Genomic DNA, 24687 nt, shown 5'->3' with positions numbered 1-24687 from the left:
TGTAACTTTTTTAAATTAAAAAAAAGGAAGGGGACTGTTAGAGATTGCTAATGTAAATATTCCCTTTCCCCCACTCCCACCTTGTTCTACCCAACTCATCTATTTTGTTCTACCTTTTTAAAATTTTTTCCTTTTGTTTTCTTTTTTGAAACGGAGTCTTGCTCTGTTGCCCAGGCTGGAGTGCAGTGGCCTGATCTCGGCTCCCTGCAGCCTCTGTCTCCCAGGCTCAAGTGATTCTCCAGCCTCAGTCTCCAGAGTAGTTGGGATTACAGGTGTGCACCACCGTGCCCATCGAGTTTTTGTATTTTTGGTAGAGACGGGGTTTCACCATGTTGGTCAGGCTGGTCTTGAACTCCTGGGCTTAAGCGATCCACCCACCTCAGCCTCCCAAAGTGATGGGATTACAGGCATGAGCCACCACACCCTGCCTGTTCTACCTTTCTTTATCCCCAGGTCACCTGCCTCCAGAGGTAATAAAGGGTTGGTAAGATAAACACAATCAATTCTGAAAAACAAAGCCAAACTCAAGGCTTGCATCCCCCAAGTAAAGGAGAAGATGAAGGGCAGCTTTATCTACCTATCCATATCTCTCATATTTCTGCACTGTATTGCAATGCTTATTAGTCCTTTTTGGAGTAAATGAGAATAGACATATCCTTTAATTCTTACAAATGTCGTTGTTGACCCAATCTCAAACCAAGACCAGACTGTGGTGTGGCCTGGCCCAAGTACTCTACATTTTTCTGGAAATGGGCTAAAGCTATTTGGGACTGGAATTTGAATGACTGGGTACTCAGAGTATGGTTGAGAAGGTGGATGTGGGTTTGGGGCTGGCAAGTCCACTTAATCCCTCAGACTTCTTGTCCCATGGGGAAGAGGACCAGAGTGGAACTCTCTAAAGTGATGATGTGGGCTGCTTTGCCTACGGAGTAGCCATTCTTTATTCCTTTATTTTCTTAATAATCTTACTTGATAATATAATAAAAATAAAGTGATGGTCTGGAAGCAGAAGCCCGCCTTGCTCAGATAGCAAGACAATATTGAGAAAATCTCAAAGAAAACTAGGAAACACCAAGTAAGGGATAAGAAAGCAACATAAAAATGCTGGAGGTCTACTGGATGATAAGACAATGAGTATTGTAGGACTCCAAGACCCTGGGTCACCGCAGGGTTCTTAGTTTCTCTATACTTCAGAAAGGAGCAAGCAATTTTTAGTTGCTACTCAATACAACAACCCTACGTAGTGGGCATTTTAATACCATTTTAATGGATAAACAATCTTATGGTTCAAAAAGTAAAAGATGTAACGAAATCTACTTCTTACTGCGGTACAATTATCATCCCCATTTCACACGAGGAGAAACTGAGGTAAATGAATGGTAAACCAACTTGCTTGGGCACAAGTGAGAGGTAGCAGAACTGGGCTTGTTATTGACACACAGAAATGTTACCATCTGATAATTAAACCTTTCTTTTTCTAAACAAAACTGCAAGTGCCTACAAATGGGGCTGTTTAATAAAAGGCCTCACTTATCAGGTGGGCTCAGTCGGTGACCCTCCTCATCCTCCAGCCTCTTGGGGAGGCCAGGTGTTTGCGCTCCCCAGCACCTATACAAAGCCAGCTTTCTTTTTTTCGTTTCTTTTTTTTTTTTGAGACAGAGTCTACCTCTGTCCCGCAGGCTGGAGTGCAGTGGCGATCTCGGGTCACTGCAACCTCCGCCTCCTGGGTTCAAGGGATTCTGCTGCCTCAGCCTCCTGAGTAGCTGAGACTACAGGCGCCTGCCACCACGTCCGGCTAATTTTTCTATTTTTAGTAGAGATGGGGTTTTACCATGTTGGCCAGGATAGTCTTGATCTCCTGACCTCGTGATCCACCTGCCTTGGCCTCCCAAATGCTGGGATTACAGGCGCGAGCCACTGCGCGCGGCCAAAGCCGGCTTTCTTTTGCAGGGGCTGAGACCTGGCACCAAGAGGAAACCCAACAAAAGACTAGGGGCCCGGGCCCGGCAGCCGCTGAAGTTTGTAGGCCCGGAGCGTGTGGCACCATCTGCTCTTGCGACCAGTGCCCTAGGATAGAGCTTCGGCGCGACCAGCCCAAAGGAGAGTGGCGGAGCCTCCTCGGCCTTTCCAAGAGGAAACAGCTCAGGTCCCGAGGCCACGAAATCTTGTCACTCGCTGGAAGCGCGAGCCAAGCCCCGCCCCCGCGAGCCGCCTCTTCCGCTCGCGCTGGGGTGGGGTTTACGCGGCCGCCGGGATCCGCTCGGACGCGGCCACGTTGTCTTGCGCGGTTTGCCCGCCTGGCCCTGGGACTCTGACCCTCGGCTACCCTTTGCTGCCCCACTAGCGTGGCCGCGAGCCTCGGTGAGCCGGCCGTATTCCCGCTCTCGCTTAGGGGGCACAGGCGCAGGGAGCGGCCCGGCCACTCCAAGCCTTCGGTGCGCGGGCGCGTCTGGGATACGGGCCCGGGAGGCGCCGCCCTCCGTCCGCCCGGTGCCTCTCAGGAACAGCGAACCGGAGAGAGCGCCGGAGAGTTGGGCTCCGTGCAGAGCTCGGCGCCGGGGCCCATGCCCGTGCGCCCCCGCAGGCCGGCGCCATGGCCTCCGGGAGCGTGGCGGAGTGCCTGCAGCAGGAGACCACCTGCCCCGTGTGCCTGCAGTACTTCGCAGAGCCCATGATGCTCGACTGCGGCCATAACATCTGTTGCGCGTGCCTCGCTCGCTGCTGGGGCACGGCAGAGACTAACGTGTCGTGCCCGCAGTGCCGGGAGACCTTCCCGCAGAGGCACATGCGGCCCAACCGGCACCTGGCCAACGTGACCCAACTGGTAAAGCAGCTGCGCACCGAGCGGCCGTCGGGGCCCGGCGGCGAGATGGGCGTGTGCGAGAAGCACCGCGAGCCCCTGAAGCTGTACTGCGAGGAGGACCAGATGCCCATCTGCGTGGTGTGCGACCGCTCCCGCGAGCACCGCGGCCACAGCGTGCTGCCGCTCGAGGAGGCGGTGGAGGGCTTCAAGGTGAGGGCGCGGATCCGGGAGGGCGGGAGCGCGAGTCGGACAAAGGGAGGAGAGAGCCAAAGGGGCTTCCTTTTTTCCGCCTAGAAAATGGCTGAGCCGGACGTGTGGTTCACAGCCGTCATTTCCTCTCTGTCCGCTCCAGAGCCTCAGCACTCAGATTTGGAGGAAAACCTGTAGCTGGCGAGGAAGCCAGGAGTGTCCCCACCCCCACTCTCTTTTCTCTGTTTACCCCCATGTTACCTGTCTCACGGACACATTGTACACGGCGACATCCTTTTGACAGTTTAAAAGAAGTGCATAAAACCGCGTACACATCGACAAGCTGCAGACACTCTTACTCCCATCGGCTCTCAGACAAAACGCAGTTGGACGTTAATTGACTTATGCCCATTCCTTAGTCTATAAGCATTTCCCCAGCACTTTCCTGCAATCCGTCCTGGTCTAGAAACTCACAGAAAAGAACAGCTTTTCGCTGCTGGAGTAAGTCACTTAACCACTCTGAGACTCAGGAGATAACACAGTTATGAGGAATATTGTGGAATCATGTGACTCACAGAGCCCTTTGTGAACTGGCACAGCTAAACAGAAACGTGGAAACAAAGTATTACATATAAAACAGTTGTAAGGTGACCTTCAAGGAGTCCATGATACTGTGTATTTTCTGTACGTTGAGGGCTTCAGGAATGCGTACACAATTATGTCCGTGTTTAAATACGAGTACATTCATGTGCAATCACTTAACATTTATGGACCTTTCAGCTATATTATTTCACTCACTCTGGTGAGAACTCTTGAGTAGGTTGGGAAGATGGTGTTTGCCCATTTCACACATGAGGGAAATAAGTCACTTTCACAGTGTACCTATATGGAAGAGCTACAATACAACATAGTTGTAAGCCTCCTACTCCAGTCACAGTTCCGCTAAGTCATGCAATATCCTACCAGGGACAGGTAGATGACTCATTGTTTAAGATAGACACAAATAGTCCTGACGAGGTAGCTGAGTGGTTGAAGCCACAGGCTGCTAAGATAGACACAGATTGCCAAAGGAGTGGCTTGTTTGCCCCTGCGCCCTGAGTCTCTTGTGGGTGGCAGTGTGGCCTAAGGACAAGCGCCAACTAGAGACTTGACATCACGTGTGTGGACTCCATGTGTGATAAGAAGTACCATGCTGATGCTAAGGTTTACCTAATTTTGAACTGCCCATCTGTTTTGCTTTTCTCAGGAGCAAATCCAGAACCAGCTCGACCATTTAAAAAGAGTGAAAGATTTAAAGAAGAGACGTCGGGCCCAGGGGGAACAGGCACGAGCTGAACTCTTGGTAAGGGTTGTTGGAATTCACAGTTGGTTCTGCTGGTGCTCTCCTCTTCTGTAGAGCTGATGTTACTTCCCTTAAACTTGTCCAGCATGTCACCCAGAACTTGTAGGTAGAGGTGGATCAACCGCACATGGCAGTGGGAACTCACCCGGAGAACTAAGATTCCCTTACTTTTGGGGAAAGCATGGAGAAGCCAAGTTTGGAACCCTTGGAAATCAGACCTGTCAGTTTACTTTAACCTGCTAACTGCGTAGACCAAGGTTGATCCTTGGCAAAGCTGAGATAGGTAAAATTATTGGATACAGTTAGCTTGCGTTGGTACCATTCTGCAGACAATTGCTAATAGTGGATTTGTGTAATCCCCACTGTTGCTTCTCTTTGGCTTATTCTCCTTTCTTAACAATGCCTTAATTCTGAATTTTTTACTCTGCCCTCTTCCTCCAGTCTCAAGGCCTTAACAAGTGGCTGATGTGTTAATTTATATTAGGGGTATATGGGAATTTTTTTTTTTTTTTTTTTTAAGACAGGGTCTCACTGTCATCCAGGCTGGAGTGCAATGGTGAGGTTTCGGCTCGCTGCAACCTCTGCCTCCCAGTTCAAGCGATTCTCCCACCTCAGCCTCCCAGGTAGCTGAGGCTACAGGCGTACGCCAACAGACTCAGCTAATTTTTGTATTTTTAGTAGAGATGGTGTTTCTCCATGTTGGTTAGGCTGGTCTCAAACTCCCGACCTCAGGTGATCTGCCCACCTCAGCCTCCCAAAGTGCTGGGATTACAGACGTCAGCCACCGCGCCCAGCCTGGCTCCTTGTTTAGAACAAAAGTTTATAATAGAGTCCTGTTGGTGGTGGGGGTTGGGTGAAGAACGAAGGACAGTAAATTATGGTAAACAAATGAGCGCCAAGAGGGAATCGTGGGGAGAGCACCTCTCCCCCTCCTACCCAAAGCTAGAGACAGCAGTTGGTGAACACCCGTGAAGGACAGACAGCGGATATGGATTACATATGAAGGGCCCAGGGAAATTGGGCAAGGAAACTGTTATTGGTTGTTCCATCCTCCATAGGGCACATATCTGACCCTGTCACTTTCCTGTGTGACAATCTTCCATGCTTCCCAGTTGGGATAGAGTCCTTACCCCCAGCCTCCCAGGCCAGGCATGACAAGGCCTTACCTTTTCTGGTCCCTTCCCTCAACACTCATGTGCTCCAGCCAGATAGCACCATTTGCTTTCTCTCCCCACTCTTTTGCCTGTGCCATTTCTTCTGCCTGGAAAGGCTTCCCGCTCATTGCCTATGTGGTAAACTCTTGTTCATCACATGAACATTGTGTGAAATTGCTTCTGTGAAGATGGTACCAGTTTCTTTCATTGCAGGCTGTCACCCTATCTTTAATTACCCATCCATGACTACGTATATCACATGAACCTGACTCACTTCTCTGAGTTACTTGAGAACAGGGACTATGTCTTAATAATCACTGGGGTAATTCAGTTCCTGGGCATTATATATCCAGTCAGTAAAGACTGGAAATAATGAGTTAGCACTGTGCTTGTTTTAATCCATAATGAGGTCTTGGGGTACATGGTCACAGGAGAACTATGAAGGCCCTAGAAATGAGCCGTTTTTCTCTTTACTGCCTTTCCCTGTCATCTGCATAGAGCCTAACCCAGATGGAGAGGGAGAAGATTGTTTGGGAGTTTGAGCAGCTGTATCACTCCTTAAAGGAGCATGAATATCGCCTCCTGGCCCGCCTTGAGGAGCTAGACTTGGCCATCTACAATAGCATCAATGGTGCCATCACCCAGTTCTCTTGCAACATCTCCCACCTCAGCAGCCTGATCGCTCAGCTAGAAGAGAAGCAGCAGCAGCCCACCAGGGAGCTCCTGCAGGTAAGGCTTGCAGAGCCCTGCTAGAGCAGCACCCACTGAAAATATCGTCCCTTCTCCTTTGCCAAGTAGTATCCAGGACCCCCTGTCTTCTTTTTAACTCTGCAGGAATAGCAAGAGCTTGCCAAACTCTATATTGTGCACCTTGGAAGGAAACTGTGTAAACTAGAAGTTCTGGTTCACACAACTTGAATTAGTCAATTGCGTTGTCTCATAGAAATGGCAAAAAGAAGACCTGGTACTTGTGCCTACCCAGCACTGACAAGTGGTCTGATTACAGGCAAGGCTGTCAACCTTTTTGGGCCTCAGTGACCTCATTTGTTCAGTAATGAGGGGGTTAGACCACATGTCATTCAAAGACTCTCCTCGCTCCAGTATCCTGTAGTTTTAATGTATTACTATAGCCACAAAACAATGAGCACTTGAGCAGGAGTGGTTAGGTTACCTGAGCAGTCCTGTGATTTAACCTTGGTAGAGCAGGTGATAAAGCTGCAGCAGACCTACCCCGGCAAGACTACAGGAAATGAGCTAATGCCTGTCTGTCGTTTGCTCATTCAGTGCGTATTAATTATTTGCTTTGTGTCAGGCACTATTCTAGGCACTGGGATTAAGTGCCAAATAAGCTTTCCTGAATTATATTTTAGTGTGGCGATCAGACAGTTCTTATAGGTATTTGATAAAAGCCATTAAAAATGGATGATGGCGGGCCAGGTGCAGTGGCTCACACCTGTAATCCCAGCACTTTGGGGGGCCGAGGCGGGTGGATCACAAGGTCTAGGACTTCAAGACTAGCCTGGCCAAGATGGGGAAACCCCGTCTCTACTAAAAATACAAAAATTAGCCAGGCATGGCGATGTGCCTGTAGTCCCAGCTACGCGGGAGGCTGAGGCAAGGAATTGCCCAAAACCAGGAGGAAGTGGTTGCCGTGAGCCAAGATCGCGCCACTGCACTCCAGCCTGGGCAACAGAGCGAGACTCTGTCTCAAAAAAATAAATAAATAATTAAAAATAAAAATAAAAATGGATGATGGCATAAGGCAAGGGTCAGCAAATTATGGTCCATCCCCTGTTTTTGTATGTCCTGGGCAATAAGTATGGTTTTTACATTTTAATTTTAATTTAATATTATTTATTTATTTTGAGATTGAGTCTTGCTCTGTTGCCCAGGCTGGAGTGCAGTGGTGCGATCTTGGCTCACTGCAACCTCCGCCTCCTGGGTTCAAGCGATTCTCCTGCCTCAACCTCCTGAGTAGCTGAGATTACAGGCGCACGCCACCATGGCTGGCTAATTTTTGTATTTTTAGTAGAGACGGGGTTTCACCATATTGGTCAGGCTGGTCTCAAACTCCTGCCCTCGTGATCCGCCCTCCTCGGCCTCCCAAAGTGTTGGGATTACAAGTGTGAGCCACAGCGTCTGGCCAGTTTACATTTTTAAATAGTAAAAATCAGAAAAATGTATTTCTTTCTTTTTTAATTTTTTTATTTTTGAGACGAAGCAAGGAGGGAGTGGACAACATAGTAATGCAGTTGAGGTCAAATAATATCAAAGCTGATACCCATTTGATTCAATAACATGACCATCATTGGTGATCTTAGGTAGAACTATCACAATGGAATAATTGGGGCAGGAGCCACATTAGGGGGAGTTGAGTAGTGACTAGGTCAGGTGAATGGAGACTACACAAGTAGATGACTATTTCAAGTACAACTGTTAAGGGGTTGTAATAAAATACTTAGAGACGAGACAGGATTATGGAGTTTTATCTGGAAGGGTTGGTTAAAGAAACTAGAAGTTAGACATATTTTCAAAATACATATGGAAAGGAGTATATGTTGTAAGGTTTCTAGGTGAGGGAGAACACTGAAGCCACAAGAAACCATATACTGGCCGGGCACGGTGGCTCATGCCTGTAATCCCAGCACTTTGGGAGGCCGAGGTGGGCAGATCACCTGAGGTCGGGAGATTGAGACCAGCCTGACCAACATGGAGAAACTCCATCTCTACTAAAAATACAAAATTAGCCGGGTGTGGTGGCGCATGCTTGTAATCCCAGCTACTCAGGAGGCTGAGGCAGGAGAATCGCTTGAACCAGGGAGACGATGGTTGCAGTGAGCCGAGATTGCGCCATTGCATTCCAGCCTGGGCAATGAGCGAAACCCTGTCTCCAAAAAAAAAAAAAGGAAGAAAGAAACCATGTACTGATCGGCAATGTGCGGTTCCTGAGAAGGCAGGTGGAAATGAGAACTAAAGTACATATGCCAGGAATTAGTGTCAGAGAGTCTTCTGTTGTATGGGAAGAAATGATTGTTTCAGAGTATGGGAAAGACAGTTGGTTTGCGAGAACTAGTAGGAGTATTTGGTCAGTGAACATCTATTTATAGTGTAACCATTCTGCCCTGTTGTGTAACTTTTTTTTTTTTTTAAGACATACTCTTGCTCTGTTGCCCAGGCTGGAGTGCAGTGGTGCGATCTTGGCTCACTGCAACATCCCCCTCTCAAGTTCAAGCAATTCTCCTGCCTCAGCCTCCCAAGTAGCTGGGATTACAGGCGTGTGCCACCACGCCCAGCTAATTTTTGTATTTTTTATAGAGACGGAGTTTCACCATGTTGGCCAGGCTGGTCCTGAACTCCTGACCTCAGGTGATCCTTCTGCCTCGGCCTCCCAAAGTGCTGGGATTACAGGTGCGAGCCACCGTGCCCAGCCCCTGTCGTGTAACTTTCTTATCAGCTTTGCTTTCTCAAATCTTGACTGCTCTGGCGTGGGCACTGAGTAAGCAGATGGTCAGTCTCATCCAGGATTGGGGTTTTGCAAGATGGACTTGAGTGTTTTTTTTTCCTTAGTTTTTATTGTTGTTGTTTGAGACAGGGTCTCACTCTGAAACCCAGGCCAGAGTGCAGTGACATGATCATGGCTCACCGCAGCCTTGACCTCCCAGGCTCAGATGATCCTCCCACCTCAGCCTCCCAAGTAGCTGGGACTACAGGCGTAAACCACCATGCTTGGCTAATTTTTGTAGAGATGGAGTTTTGCCATGTTGCCTCGGCTGGTCTTGAACTCCTGGGCTCAAGCAATCCATCCGCCTCAGCCTCCCAAAGTGCCAGGATTACAGGTGTGAGCCACCACATCCAGCCTTCCAGCCTTCTTCATTTTTTTAATTGTAAAATATACGTAACCTAAATTTCACCATTTTAAAGTGTAAAACTCTGGCACAAAGTAGCATTTAGTAAATCCACAGTGTTGTAAATTACCAACCACTGTCTGGATCTAAAACACTTTTACCACCCAAAAGGAAACCTCACACTATTAAGCAATCACTCCTCATTTCCTTCTACCCCTAACTCCTGGCTCTATGGATTAGTCTATTCTAGATATTAGATATAATTGAAATCATACAGTACGTAGCCTTTTTCTTCACTTAGCATACTTTTTTTTTTTTTTTGAGGCAGAGTTTCACTCTTGTTGCCCAGGCTGGAGTGTAACGGCACGATCTCTGCTCACCGCAACCTCCGCCTGCCAGGTTCAAGCGATTCTCCTGCCTCAGCCTTCCGAGTAGTTGGTATTACAGGCATGCGCCACCACCCCTGGCTAATTTTGTATTTTTAGTAGAGATGGGGTTTCTCCATGTTGGTCAGGCTAGTCTCAAACTCCTGACTTCAGGTGATCCACCCACCTCAGCCTCCCAAAGTATTGGGATTACAGGTGTGAGCCACCACGCCCGGCCTATCACTTAGCATACTTTTTTAAAGATTCATTCATATTGTAATATGTTTCAGTACTGGCCAGGCGCGGCGGCTCACGCCTGTAATCCCAGCACTTCAGGAGGCCGAGGTGGGCAGATCACGAGGTCAGGAGTTCAAGACCAGCCTGGCCAACATGGTGAAACCCCGTCCCTACTAAAAATACAAAAATTAGCCAGGCGTGGTGGCGCATGCCTGTAATCCCAGCTACTCAGGAGGCTGAGGCAGGACAATCACTTGAACCTGGGAGGCAGAGGTTGTGGTGAGCCGAGATCGTGCCATTGCACTCCAGCCTACGCAATAGAATGAGACTCCATCTCAAAAAATATATATATGAAAAAATATATATTTCAGTACATATATATGTTTCGGTATTTCTCTTTATGGCTGAATAACATTCCATTGTATGGATATATAATATGTTTTGTTTATTCATCAGTCGATGGGCATTTTGGTTGTTTGCACCTTTTGGCTATTGTCAATAGTGCTGCTGTGAACATTGAACACAAAAAGTAGAAAATGGTTCACAAATTTGTGTGTTATCCTTGTGCAGGAGCCATGCTAATCTGTGCATGGTTCCCATTTGAGGATATCTGCTGCTGAAGCAAGCACCATAATTAAGGCTTTAAAACCTTTTTTAAAATTTTTTTTAGACAAAGTCTCACTCTGTTGCCCAGGCTGGAGTGCAGTGGCACAATCTCAGCTCACTGCAGCTTCCACCTCCTGAGTGAGTCTCCTGCCTCAGCCTCCCGAGTAGCTGGGATTACAGGCACACACCACCACACCTAGCTAATTTTTGTATTTTTGGTAGAGATGGGGTTTCACCATGTTGGCCAGGCTGGTCTTCAACTCCTGACCTCAGGTGATCCACCTACCTTGGCCTCCCAAAGTGCTGGTATAATAGACGTGAGCTGCTGCGCCTGGTCTAAAGCTTCTTCTTTTTTTTTTTTTTTTTTTTTAAGAATTTTTTTTAAACAGATGGAGGATGAAACTGAAGGTGGATGATGAGGAAAGGAGAGAAAGAAAGAAGTCATGGACTCAGTAAGGGAGGAGGGGCTCCATGAATATCAAAAAGTGTTTATGTTGGAAGTCACTGGAAAAGCAGGATAAATATTACTTAATGGGGCAATACTGGAGGCATTCCCATTGAGGTCAGAAACAGGCCAGATGCCCAGTATCATTTATCTCTATTTAACACTGCATTAAAGGTTGTAACCAGTTCAGTTAAATAAAATAATTATAGGTATACAAATTGGGAAAGAAGTTAACATACAGAAATCAGCAGCCTTCATATGCCAGATAGCAGCCACTAGAAGACATATTAGAAGAGAACATGCTGTTTCCATTTGCAAAAAAAAAACAAGTGATAAAATATCTGGGAATAAATTTATAAGAAATATACAAAAACCTATGTGGAGAAAATTATAAAACATTCAAAGATTCCTGAAAGACACAAAATAAACTTGAACAAATAAAGAGATATCACTTATTCTTTGATAAGACAGGGAAAGCAAGTTGTCCTTCACATTCATAAATGCAGTTTCTTTTTTTTTTCTGTTACTCGGATATATTATGTAGTGAAGTCTCGGATTTCAGTGTAACCATCACCCAGGTACCCAGTGTACGTTGTACCCATTAAGTAATCTGTTATCCCTCATCTTCCCCCCCACCCTTGCAATTTCAATAAAAATACCAACAAGCTCTTTTTCTGGATCTAGACAAATTGACAGTCAACTTCAGATAGAAAAATAAGCACATAATAATATGCACATATAAAATAAGCACATATTATTATGTGCTTATTTTTATGGGATAGGCCGGGTGCAGTGACTCACCTGTAATCCCAGTACTTTGGGAGGCCGAGGCAGGTGGATCACATTAGGTCAGGAGTTTGAGACCAGCCTGGCCAACATGGCAAAACCCCGTCGCTATTAAAAATACAAAAATTAGCCAGGTGTGGTGGCACATGCCTGTAATCTCAGCTACCTGGGAGGCTGAGGCAGGAGAATCTCTTGAACCCGGAGGTGGAAGTTGCAGTGAGCTGAGATCGCACCATTTCACTCCAGCCTGGGAGGCAGATCAAGACTCCGTCTCAAAAAAAAAAAAAAAAAGCTGGGATAGATCACTAGAGCCCAAGAGGTTGAGCCTGCAGTGAGCTATGATTGCACCACTGCACTCCAGCCTGGGTAACAGAGCAAGACTCTGTCTTAAAAAAAAAAAAAAAAACAACATAGGTAGGCTACACTGTGAAAGAAGAGCTCTGAGGGAGAACTGGCCCTACTAGATACTACACCATATTTTAAAGCCCATATAATTAAAGCAGTTGGTATTAGTACAAGAAAAAAGCACACACACATTGTAACCAGTCAAAAGATAGTATTAAAATTGAATATTTGCCACAAATATCACAAATACAAGTGATAGTTCTAATATAAAAAGACCTTTTAAGTATTGCGAGAGAAAAGACCAAAATTCTAGAGAAAAATGGGTTGAAGGCACAAATAGACAAGCTGCAAAAGACATAAATTGCTTTGTGAACATGTGAAAAAATGCTCAGCTGTACTTATAATAAGAGAAATGCAAACTAAAACCACACTAAAATACCATTTCTTACTCGTTACAATAGCAAAAATTTTCAACTTAATACACTTTTGACGAAGTGTCGGAGAGACACTCACATGCCAGTGGGCTGGTAGGAATGCAAAATCATGACCCTTTTGGAGGAGAATTTCTCAATATTTAACAAAACTGTATGTGTGTGTGTGTATGTATACACACAGTTAGAATTAACAAATAATTTTTCTAGGAAGGGTAGAGGGAGGAGAGATGAGAGATTGATTAATGGGTACAAATATACAGTTTGATAGAAGAAATAAAACCTAGCGTTTGATAGGTCAGTAGGGTGACTGTAGTTTACAAATCTATTATATATATCTATGTATATACACACACATATACATACATATATTATATATATATAGATGTATTTTTTTTTTTGAGACGGAGTTTCACTCTTGTTGCCCAGGCTGGAGTACAATGGCAAGATCTCAGCTTACCGCAACCTCTGCCTCTTGGGTTCAAGCGATTCTCCTGCCTCAGCCTCCCGAGTAGCTGGGATTACAGGCATACGCCACCATGCCCGGCTAATTTTGTATTTTTAGTAGAGATGGGGTTTCTCCATGTTGGCCAGTCTGGTCCGAAACTCCCGACCTCAGGTGATCCGCCCGCCTGGACCTCCCAAAGTGCTGGGATTACAGGCGTGAGCCACTGCGCCTGGCCTGTTTTATAGTCCAAAGTGACTAGAGGAGAATAATTGCAATGCTTCTTCCATAAAGAAAAGGCAAATATTTAACGATGTGATGGATATCCCAATACACTGATTTCTTTACAAATTATGAATGTGTTAAATTATCACATGTACCCCCAAAATATATATGTCTGTTACGTATCAATAAAAAATTTTTAAAATCTAAGAATTTACTTTGAAGATATATCTATTAAAATATATTTGAAAATACATATGCACAAGATAACCTGCTGCAACATTTTTATAATTGCAAAATACTGGAAATAGTCTGACTTAGAAACCTACAAGATTGTTTTAGTTAATTATGCACATATACACTATGGAATACTATCCAAGTTAAAAAAAAGGAAAAGAATGATACCTATGAACTGATATGGAGTGGTTTTCAATATATATTGCTTTGTGGAAAATAAAAATGTGAAATAGAGAGTATGCTACTTTTTTTTTTTTCCTGAGGCAGAGTTTCACTCTTGTTGCCCAGGCGTGAGCCACCGCGCCTGACAAGAGTATGCTACTTTTTGTGTATGAAAGAAGGGAGAGGCCACCGCTGGCTCACACTTGTAATCCCAGCACTTTGAGAGGCCGAGGTGGGTGGATCACCTGAGGTCAGGAGTTCAAGACCATCCTGGCCAACATGGCAAAACGCTGTCTGTGCTAAAAACACAAAAATTAGCTGGGCGTGATGGCAGACACCTGTAGTCCCAGCTACTCAGGAGGCTGAGGCAGGAGAATTGCTCGAACCCGGGTGGCAGAGGTTGCAGTGAGCCAAGATCGCGCCATTGCACTCCAGCCTGGGCTACACAGAGCAAGACTCCGTCTCAAAAAAAAAAAAAAAAAAGAGTATACTGGAGTTCTTTGTACTAACAGCTTTTCCGTGTATTTGAAATTATTTCATAATAAAAAGAAAGCAAGCTGGACAGGTAGGCAAGCTTGAGGTCCAATCATAGGATGCTTAAGTTAGTAAATTTGAAATCCTGAGGTCCTTGACCAGTGGATGGTGGGTACTGAAGGAGGGTATGGGAAATGCTGGTATAGCAAATAGTATGCATCCCATTTTCCTCTGCCTGCCTTTTAGCTCCTCAACACTGAGTTATGTTCCAGTGATCCTTTTCTCCCTAATTTCTCCCATGAGAGCCAGTCTGTAGTTGGTTTTTCAACAAACATCTGTGAAAGAAAACCGAAGTTATAAATGACTTCTCATGGTTATTTTTTTTCCTTTCTCTTGCAGGACATTGGGGACACATTGAGCAGGTATAGTTTTCTGTTTCCCTAGTGTTAAATCAAATATGAGAAGACTGTCTCCTTCACATTTGTAAATCCTGAAAGGAGCCCTGAGCCTGAGGATGGACATCTTATCAAATTGACACATATCCCTGAAGAGAGTCACTAGTATACAAAGAATTAGATGAACCACAGCTCTACTCAGTAAAATTCAGGAAGTAGGGGGTTCATGTGGGAGGCTGCCGGTGGATTAGGGGTATGAGGACACTTCCATGGAGAGGGTGTGGCCTTACAGGGACCTGGGCTGAATATAAGGGTAGTTTATGTCTATTGCTTCCTATACATTTCAGAGTCCTTTCCCCCTTCATTATCTCATTTTTTTTTCTATAATGGGGGAAATAAAGCCTAAGAAAGGTGTGACTGGCCTGCATTTACATAATTACTGATGAGCCACCTGGATTCTGGCTCTTATTCTTACTCTTGCTATTTCTCTATGTTCCATCAAAAAAAAAAAAAAAAAAAAGTGAGGAAGAACTCCCTGGCAGCTGGAACACGATCAAAGAGGGAGAGCTTGGAGGGGGCAGTAAGCCAGGGCAAAGTTGTTTTGCAGGATGGATGACGAGGCAAGTGGGATGGGCCTTGGGAAGCTCATGTTTGGTGCAAGAATGCCTTCAGGGGTGGAAACTGACTTTGAGGAAGCTGTACTGTGAAGGTGATTAAGACCCTGAATGGTGAAAACCTTCTAAAGCAAAATGCAGCTTGACTATGTGGGAGCATTTAAGGAGATTGGGGAGGTCCTTATAGATGGGGCAGTTTGGCTGGGAGGCCTGTGTTGATAGAATCATGTTGATGGAATTGAGGTTCCTGAGGGACCCTAGGATGGAGATAAGGTGGAGTTCATACCAGTCCCAGCCAGATGACCTAAGCAAATAATACTGTTACCTGATACTTTATGATGCCAGTCTAGCTCTGACCTAACATACAGAGTTAGCTGCCTCAGACCCTAGCAGTTTGTGACATTAAGGATTGAATTTGGCTATATAAGATAGGAAACCCAAAATTTTATTGGCTTAAGGCTTAAACATAATAAAAGAAATGTGCAGGTTGGGTGTGGTGGCTCACACCTGTAATCCCAGCGTTTTGGGAGGCCAAGGCAGGTGGATCACCTGAGGTCAGGAGTTCGAGACCAGCCTGACCAACATGGTGAAACCCGTTTCTACTAAAAATACAAAAATTAGCTGGGCGTGGTGGTGCATGCCTGTAATCCCAGCTACTTGGGAGGTTGAGGCAGGAGAATTGCTCAAACTCTTGTGGCGGAGGTTGCAGTGAGCTGAGATCATGCCACTGCACTCTAGCCTGGGCGACAGAGCCTGACTCCATCTCAAAAGAAAAAAAAAAAAAGTAAGAAATGTGCAGGTAGGTAGTCTGTGGCTAGTGTGTTAACTCCAGTGATCCTCAGAGACTCAGGTTTCTTCCCATTCACTGTTCTACCATCCCTAAGGTATGGTCCTCATATAGTCCACAATAGCTGGTAGAATGCCAACCAAGAAGAAGGAGATAAGTCACATCACATTACCTTTTTTTCTTGGTTTTTTTTTTTTTTTTTTTTTTTTTCATTTTTCTTTTTTGTAGAGGCAGGGTCTTATCATGTTGCCCAGGCTGGTCTTGAACTCCTAGCCTCAAAGCAATTATCCCACCTTGGCCTCCAAAAGTGTTGGGATTGCAGGCATGAGCCACTGTTCCGGTCATGTTACTTTTTCAAGTAGACTTCTCAAAACACCATGAGATACGTCTTACCTCTCATAGGCCAGAACTTAGTCACAAGGTCACATCTAGCTATGAGGGACTGGGCAGCTGTGAGCCATAAAAGGCAGAAGATGGCAGAAGGGGTATTGGATAGGCAACTGGCAGTCTTTGCTATAGACATCCTTGCAGGGCTAGGGAATTGGGTATTGTACCCCACAGTGCCTTTCTATCTGAACATGTCATTCTTTCCATATTTGGGAACCTGAGAATTCGGGTTAATTGCCCACCATAAATATCAAGGACTGTCATGGAATCTAGTGCTTTCTGGCAAAGTCAGCCTCATATGTAATTCAGTAAACCTTTTTGAGTACTTAATATTTGAAAAGCTGTGAGCTAGGTGCTTTGGGGGGTATGAGAATGAGTACAGTATCCTATTTTGGTCTAGAGGATCATAGCTCAGGAAGAGAAGGTGGGAAAAGCTGTAGTGGCTGATTTTAAAGACTGTCCGTGTACGCTAGACAGTTTAACTTAGCCCCTGTCCTAGTTCCTGGAAGGTCATGGAATTGGGAAAAAGAATTTACTTGGGCCGGACGCGGTGGCTCACGCCCGTAATCCCAGCACTTTGGGAGGCCGAGGCGGGAGGATCACCTGAGGTCAGGAGTTCGAGACCAGCCTGACCAGTATGGAGAAACCCCATCTCTACTAAAAACACAAAATTAGCTGGGTATGGTGGCGCATGCCTGTAATCCCAGCTACTCAGGAGGCTGAGGCAGGAGAATCGCTTGAACCTGGGAGGCAGAGGTTGCGGTGGGCCGAGATGGCGCCATTGCACTCCAGCCTGGGCAACGAGCGAAACTCCATCTCAAAAAAAAAAAAAAAAAATTTACTCATGTTTTTTAAATTTAGGGCTGAAAGAATCAGGATTCCTGAACCTTGGATCACACCTCCAGATTTGCAAGAGAAAATCCACATTTTTGCCCAAAAATGTCTATTCTTGACGGAGAGTCTAAAGCAGTTCACAGGTAATGTGAGAAGTGTCATGAGGGGAAATGGATTTATACTGAGTATCTGCATATTGCCTGATGAAGAGGATAATTTTCCAGCCAGATAGGGGGATGCAAACTGAATATTTTCTTGTTTTCTTTTCTTAGAAAAAATGCAGTCAGATATGGAGAAAATCCAAGGTAAATTTATCTATCTACTGGGCTGTTGATGTAAAGTTGCTTGGAAAAAAGAACATCTGCACTGAAAGTGGGAAACGTGGGATAAGGGTGATACCCATTGGCCAGCCTTCCCTGATATTTTACATCTTCCCTTTGGTCTTAATTAATTTTCTCAATTAACAGCCTCTTGTTCTAATTTGAAGTCTGTTAACTGTATTTAGTCAATTCGCAATCTGCATTGATGGAGGAGAAAAATAAGCAATCCAAAAATTAATCCAGAATTAATTTGATTGTTTACTTCGGAAAGAATGAACAAAAACTACCTTGGATACGTTTCACTTGAGCCAGTGTTTATCATTGTAATTTACTGAGTTCCTACTGCTTGTGGGCACAGGTGCCAGCTCGGGCTGGAGGAATCCAGCAGCGCTGACAGGCAGCACCGCCAAGGACATGGTTAGGAGCGGGCAGTCAGGAGTCAGGCTGCCTGGGTTCTGGGCCTGCCTCTACCACTTAGTAAGGATTCAACAAGTAATTTCCTCATCTGTAACAGAACAGTAATAGTTCTTACCTCCTGAGGTATAAGAATTAAGGTTAGTTACCATTTCTAACACTTTTAGAATAGAACCTGACACATAATAAGTCCTATATTTATGTTTATTAAATCGTTCTAGGCATTTGGAGAAGCTTTTCCAAATTAAAATTTTTCTGCTCACGAGCCACATTCAGTAAAGAGTTGGCCATATATTATTCCACCCAGGAATACTAAAATTCCTGGGCAGTCTGGTGGATTCTGAAATCCTTATATGTAGCTAAACCCTTCTCTTAATTATTAGAAATTACAAACCCCCACAATCTTTGATAATTTTCTATTTTGTATATGCTGGGTTCTTATATGCATTGCATCTATTCAGATATATACTTTTTGGGGCATCTAGCAACATAGAGCTAGCAGATACATGTCCTCTACAAGCAAGACAAATGGGGAGAAACTCCACTCAATACAGTGGATAATACCAGAAGTGGTTAGTTCAGGCATGACTTTCCTTGATCTGGCTCTTCTTTTCTTGCCACTTAAAAGTCTTAGTGGGATAATGTGTGAAAAATTCTGTTTCAACTATAAAGTGCCTTATAAATGAATGGTCATGTTTACCCCAGAGTGTCAGTGAGTGTCACTTGAGCCATTCAGCTCTTGTACACAGATGACTTATGCAACTCAAAAGTTATGTATGACGTGGGGTTGGAACCGCGTTTCCCTCTGCAGAATCAGCTGACTCACTGGAAGGTAGAATTCTTGATCTTGGCTCAGTTTTATCCCATATTCTACCAGTCTCAGGCATGTGGTTATCCCTGTACTTAAGATTCCCAATCCCTCTCCCCTTAAAGCTTTTGGTTGGATGATAGAGCCATACATCATATGAAAAAATTAGTGCATGACTAACAACAGAGGTTCTGGGGTTTCTGGTGGAGACCACTGCTTTATGATGACTAACCAAAGCCCCCTTAGTTATGTATTTCCTGGAAACCCTCATGACTTCCATAACTTTTCTCTTTTATTCTTTCAGAATTAAGAGAAGCTCAGTTATACTCAGGTAGGTGATGAGAGAGAAAACCATATTAGGGTAAGGAGTAAAAATCCTTGTGAACCTAACTACTATTATGAATGATTTGGAAATTGCTTAGATTTGGATTCTTTTGGTTACGTGTATAAAGATGATACACAACAACCACAAAAATCCTCAGTTGTTTCTATGTGTTAACAGTATCTTTGCCTCCTGAAATGTCTCAGAGCTGAAGCCATAGGGTAAAATCAATCTCAGGTGTTAAAGAAGGATTATAGGGTGGAAACCGCAGTTCCCCAAAAGTAGAACAGAGCTGGTACACTAGTACACTGCTCTGCCCGCCCAGCTTCAGGGTCAAACCATGGTTTGTGACAAGCAGGACTGATTGAGCTCCACAATAGTGCTCTTGAGTGCTAGAGGAAGTCTAGGAGTCTTGTGTCATCCCATCACTGTGCCTCAGAGCAAAGTTTGAAACTTCCCTTACCCCTCACAACTGCTTTCACCCTACTATAGAGCCTGGGTAAATTTAACATTGCAGAAGTACTCAAATCTAAGGTGTATTCGTCCCACAGTCACAGTCACCTTCTGTTATGAATTATCCTCTAAATGAAGAGAAGGACTCTACATACGGTGGATCTGCAGTCCTTGGTGTGCAGTGGCTCTGATCCATATTTAATTTCAACAAGTATTAAATGAGTACTTTGCTTGTATCCTACACTGCCTAACATTGTGCAGGGTATTTTAGAGGAACAGAAGAGCATAAGTCATCCTACTCTTGGGGTTTACATTGTCTGGTTGGAGGTATACCCATGACACAAGAAGAAGGTAGGCAGCTGTTGTAGACAGATTGTTGAACCAGGAGCCAAGGGTTCTGGGGTTCTTGGTTACCTCTATCAGTTGCCTGTCTTTTGTGGGAGTAAAAATTTGTGGGCTTAAATTTCTGAGAGGTAATGTTTGGGACTCTTCCTCCTGAACAAGATGTGAGGAGCAAATGAGAGAATACATATCAGCATTTTTATTTATTTATTTATTATTTTAATTTTTTAAATTTTTTATTATTCATTTTAGAGGCAGCTTCTCTGTTGCCCAGGCTGGTGTGCAGTGGCATGGTGATAGCTTGCTGCAGCCTCATACTCCTGGGCTCAAGTGATCCTCCTGCCTCAGCCTCCTGAGTAGCCGGAATTACAGGCATGCACCACCATGCTTGCCTAATTTTTTTACTTTTATTTTTTGTAGAGACAGGGTCTCAAACTCCTGTATGCAAGCAATCCTCTTGCCTCAGCTTCCCAAAGTGCTGAGATTACAGGCATGAGCCACATATCCAGCCCATTATCAGTGTTTTTGAAGCAGGGAAACACTTGATGATAGCAAGATGCTATAATACTAAATGCCAGAGGAGATGACATGGGTCATACACAGTTTTAGATTTCAGAACAGTAAGAGTGTAATGGCCTGGGCAGATTAAGAAAAACTTGGAGGATGTGTGTTTTGGACTGGACATTAGAAGAAGATGAATAGAGCTTCGATGTGCAGAGTAAAGATCTTATAGAATGGATAAAAGAGTGATTTGGGCTGGGTGTAGTGGCTCACACCTGTAGTCCTAACACTTTGGAAGGCTGAAATGGGAAGTCTGCAGTGAGCCATGATTATGCCACTGTACTACAGTCTGGGTGACAGAGTGAGACCTCATCTCAAAAAATAAAAAAAAGTAAAAAATAATTTTAAAAGAGTGATTTAAAAAGTAAGCATACTGATACAGGTTCCCAGTCCCTTACCCACAGTTCTAAAATCCCAAATCTCGGAAAGCCAAAACCTTTTTCATTATTTTGTGGGAAATTAATTATAGCATCAAAACCTGAATTTATGTGGTACTGTTTAGAGTCTTTATCCTTCATTATGTAAACATTCATGGATCTCACAGCAGATCTATTAATACTTCATTATAGAATGCTGCCTGTCTAAAACCTGTAATATTCTGAATTCTGTGAAACTTGGGGCCCCTGGAGTTTTCAGAATAAGGGATGATGAGCATGTAAGAAAACCTCAATTCAGCATATCTGCCAGGCACAGTGGCTCATGCCTGAAATCCCATTGCTTTGGGAAGTTGAGGTGGGAGGATTGCTTGAGGCCAAGAGTTCGAGACCATCCTGGGCAACATAGTAAGACCTCATCTCTACAAAAAATTTTTTTAAATTAGGGTGGTAGTGCACACCTATGGTCCCAGCTACTTGGGTGTCTTAGGCGGGAGAATCACCTGAGCCCAGGAGTTTGGGGTTACAATGAACTATGACCACACCACTGCGCTCCAGCCTAGGCAACAGAGCAAGACCCTAGCTCTTAAAATCAGTTCATGATGGATATTGTGGCTTCAGATGTGAAAGAAAAGATACGGAGCTAAAATTCTGTATTTTCAGTGTATTCTGGTAACCAGCTAATCCAAGCAGTAATTTTTGAAATGTGAAGTTTAGAATATATTCTAAATAAAATACGTGCAACCTCCAGTGGGAACCTCTTATTCTTGGGGAGGTAGTAGAAAGGCGCTGGGTGTTCTCAAATAGGCTCTCCTGGCCCACGGCTGACTGTCTTCTTTGTGTCTCTGCAGTGGACGTGACTCTGGACCCAGACACGGCCTACCCCAGCCTGATCCTCTCTGATAATCTGCGGCAAGTGCGGTACAGTTACCTCCAACAGGACCTGCCTGACAACCCCGAGAGGTTCAATCTGTTTCCCTGTGTCTTGGGCTCTCCGTGCTTCATCGCCGGGAGACATTATTGGGAGGTAGAGGTGGGAGATAAAGCCAAGTGGACCATAGGTGTCTGTGAAGACTCAGTGTGCAGAAAAGGTGGAGTAACCTCAGCCCCCCAGAATGGATTCTGGGCAGTGTCTTTGTGGTATGGGAAAGAATATTGGGCTCTTACCTCCCCAATGACTGCCCTACCCCTGCGGACCCCGCTCCAGCGGGTGGGGATTTTCTTGGACTATGATGCTGGTGAGGTCTCCTTCTACAACGTGACAGAGAGGTGTCACACCTTCACTTTCTCTCATGCTACCTTTTGTGGGCCTGTCCGGCCCTACTTCAGTCTGAGTTACTCGGGAGGGAAAAGTGCAGCTCCTCTGATCATCTGTCCCATGAGTGGGATAGATGGGTTTTCTGGCCATGTTGGGAATCATGGTCATTCCATGGAGACCTCCCCTTGAGGAGGTGAATTCAGGCCAAAAGGGCTGTTGGCTGTAATCCTACGCCAGGCACAAGGCATCTTGTTGCCTTGCCACGTCCTGTCACAGCTGGGTATCCTTACCATGTTCCACGCCCTTGCAGTGGGAGACAGGATGTCCATGTTCTCTACCATCCTTTTCCTTCCCGTGCAGATTGTGAAATGTAATGAGATGTATCAAGATATCCTAGAAATAAAAACCAGATGTCCACCTCCAGTGTTTCATACTTTCTGGTTTTACACATCGCTGGAGGGATAAAGAGTATGGATAATCTTTGGATTTGGAGAGCCATTCAAGATACTTCCAGCTTCTTGGCTCAGCCTGGCTTCCTCTGGTTCAGCCCCACATAATGATTATGGCTATTTGCTGTCATTTCTGGGCTAGGGCTCCTTTCTAACAACCTAGACTGGAATAAGGCCCTGTCAGCATGGCTCCCTTTATCCCAGTTTTCCGTCTGGGAACAGTACCTCTGCCCCTGATTCCCAATGTGTCATAGTTTTATTAACTCCATTAAAGAAGCCTGTATGTGTTTTGGTTAGTTACAGTTATTTTACAATAATGGTGGGTAATGGCCCCACCTCTGTTATGAGATAACGTTCTAATCAATGTCTCTGCCTTTGTATCTTTTCCGAGGGCTTTGTCTGTTCTCTTCATTCTAACGAAAGGTGTATTCTAGTGCTGGGTGCATATCATCCAGGATAATATTCTGCCCAACTCCATCCTCTGTTACTAGATCCCTTACCAGTCACATTTGTGGACTGGTGGCCAGTCGTATACCATCCCTGGAAGGATTCTGGGACAATATTCCAGGGATTCATTGACTTCTTGGCTCCTTTTCTCCATTTCCTTTGGGGGAAGGGGGAATTGACCATTCTTAAGTGCATACTATCAAGGGGCAGCTCCATCCCCATGGCCATTGGATCATGAGACACTCTGAAGTCAGAAGGCTAGGGCAGATCACTTCAAGCAAGCCCCCATGATGGTTCTCAGTCCTGCTTCTCTGTGGGTACATGCCCCTCTGTTTAAAAATAAACTGAATATGGATGTTTACATTGTTGTTGCTTTCTGGGTGTTGGTAGGATTGGGTTCAGATGTTGGAATGCGTGTGGGGAGGAAATGGTTAATGGTGTTGCTTTCCCATATGGGTGCAAAAATCCCACTCTGGCCAATAGTTTACTTCAAACTGGAAAATAAAACCACTTTCTCAGTGCCATGTCACTACTTTCTAGTGGTGCTAAGAAAGTAGTGTTGGACATTCATAGCCTACAGTTCTTTTTTTTTTTGAGGTGGGGTCTTGCTCTGTCGCCCAGTCTAGAGTGCAGTGGCACGATCTCGGCTCACTGCAACCTCTGCCTCCCAGGTTCAAGCGATTTTCCTGCCTCAGCCTCCTGAGTAGCTGGGACTACAGGCGCCTACCACTGCACCCGGCTAATTTTTTATTTTTGGTAGAGACGGGGTTTCACCATCTTGGCCAGGGTGGTCTTGAACTCCTGACCCTTGTGATCCACCTGCCTCGGCCTCCTAAAGTGCTGGGATTACAGGCGTGAGCAACCGCGCCCGGCCTGCCTACAGTTCTTATATTGGTTAATCCTGTAATTTTACTAGGAAAGTATTTTCTCAAGTCCTTTTTGTAGTATTGTGCCAGGCATTGGGGTTCCATGGCTGAGGTTCATGAGTTGGTGATATCATGTCCTAATTCTTCATTTATTCATCAGGTTTTAAGGGAAATAATAGAACCAGGGCTATAGAAAGTAGCTTCCATGAGGCTAGATTAGCTTTTGCTGAATATTCTGAGATCTAAATGTATACGGTAATATATATACAGGTACATAAATACTACTAACAAACATAGAGCAGTGCTCTCACATCATATGAAGAGTTTTATGCACAGTAGCTTCTTTAATGCTCATGATAATTTTATCAAGTGTGTACTGTTGTCTTACTTTACAGATAAACTGCAGCAGAGAGGGTAAATGACTTATCCAAGGTACACAGCTAGGAAGCAGCAGAGCCAGGATTCAAACTGAGATGGAACACATGACCACATCAGGTCCTGCCCCACAACATGTGTTATTGGTTATCTTCTAGTTCTTGTGGGTGGTGTGTTTATAGGTATTTATTTATATTTTTAGTTTTAAAAGCCTGCCATTTTGAATGGGATTAAATGAACTTGTGATTCTAAGTTTACTCATCTGCAGAAAGGTAAGCAACTTTTGAGTTCACCGAGTCAGGAATTGAGTCACTAAAGACAGATATGGGGCCCACTCCGATTCCTTTGACTCCCCTCTCTTTCCTCAGAACATCTGCAATTGTTAATTATACATTACGGTTTCAATAACTTCTTCCTTAATTCTTTTGCTGTTCCAGGAAGTGTGTGTTTGTGCATGCACGTATGTGCACATGCCTGTGTGTCTTCAGGTGCTCTTGTTTTTTCTGATAAAGGCCAACATGCAAAGAAGACCATCTTCCCCAAGAGCAGACAAGGCCTAGAAGAGATAGGTTCAAAGAAGAAAGGGAAACTGA

At 44.8% G+C, this 24687-nt stretch overlaps 1 protein-coding gene and 1 pseudogene across 2 annotated transcripts; one reads left to right on the top strand and one right to left on the bottom strand.

Moving 5' to 3' along the window:
- Nucleotides 1–1702: 1702 nt before the first annotated feature.
- On the top strand, nt 1703–23214 carry TRIM27 (tripartite motif containing 27). 2 transcript variants are annotated; one of them, XM_001140726.7, is made up of 8 exons: nt 1703–3013; nt 4239–4334; nt 5987–6217; nt 14488–14510; nt 17133–17248; nt 17378–17410; nt 18952–18978; nt 21551–23214. In XM_001140726.7, the coding sequence occupies exons 1-8, from the start codon at nt 2594–2596 to the stop codon at nt 22144–22146; spliced, it is 1542 nt and encodes a 513-aa protein (XP_001140726.2). In that variant the 5' UTR covers nt 1703–2593; the 3' UTR covers nt 22147–23214. The 2 variants fall into 2 exon arrangements, with proteins under 2 accessions (XP_001140726.2, XP_009449032.1); XM_009450757.4 differs by lacking the exons at nt 17378–17410; nt 18952–18978 and having other exon boundaries at nt 2206–3013.
- Nucleotides 10461–10560, bottom strand: LOC112209612 (U6 spliceosomal RNA; annotated as a pseudogene).
- Nucleotides 23215–24687: the final 1473 nt, after the last annotated feature.

This window comes from Pan troglodytes, chromosome 5 (assembly GCF_028858775.2).
Source record: "Pan troglodytes isolate AG18354 chromosome 5, NHGRI_mPanTro3-v2.0_pri, whole genome shotgun sequence".
In the NCBI taxonomy this organism is placed as follows: Eukaryota; Metazoa; Chordata; class Mammalia; order Primates; family Hominidae; genus Pan; species Pan troglodytes.
Note: the sequence above shows the minus strand (reverse complement) of the source record. Positions and strands in the feature narration are given on the sequence as shown.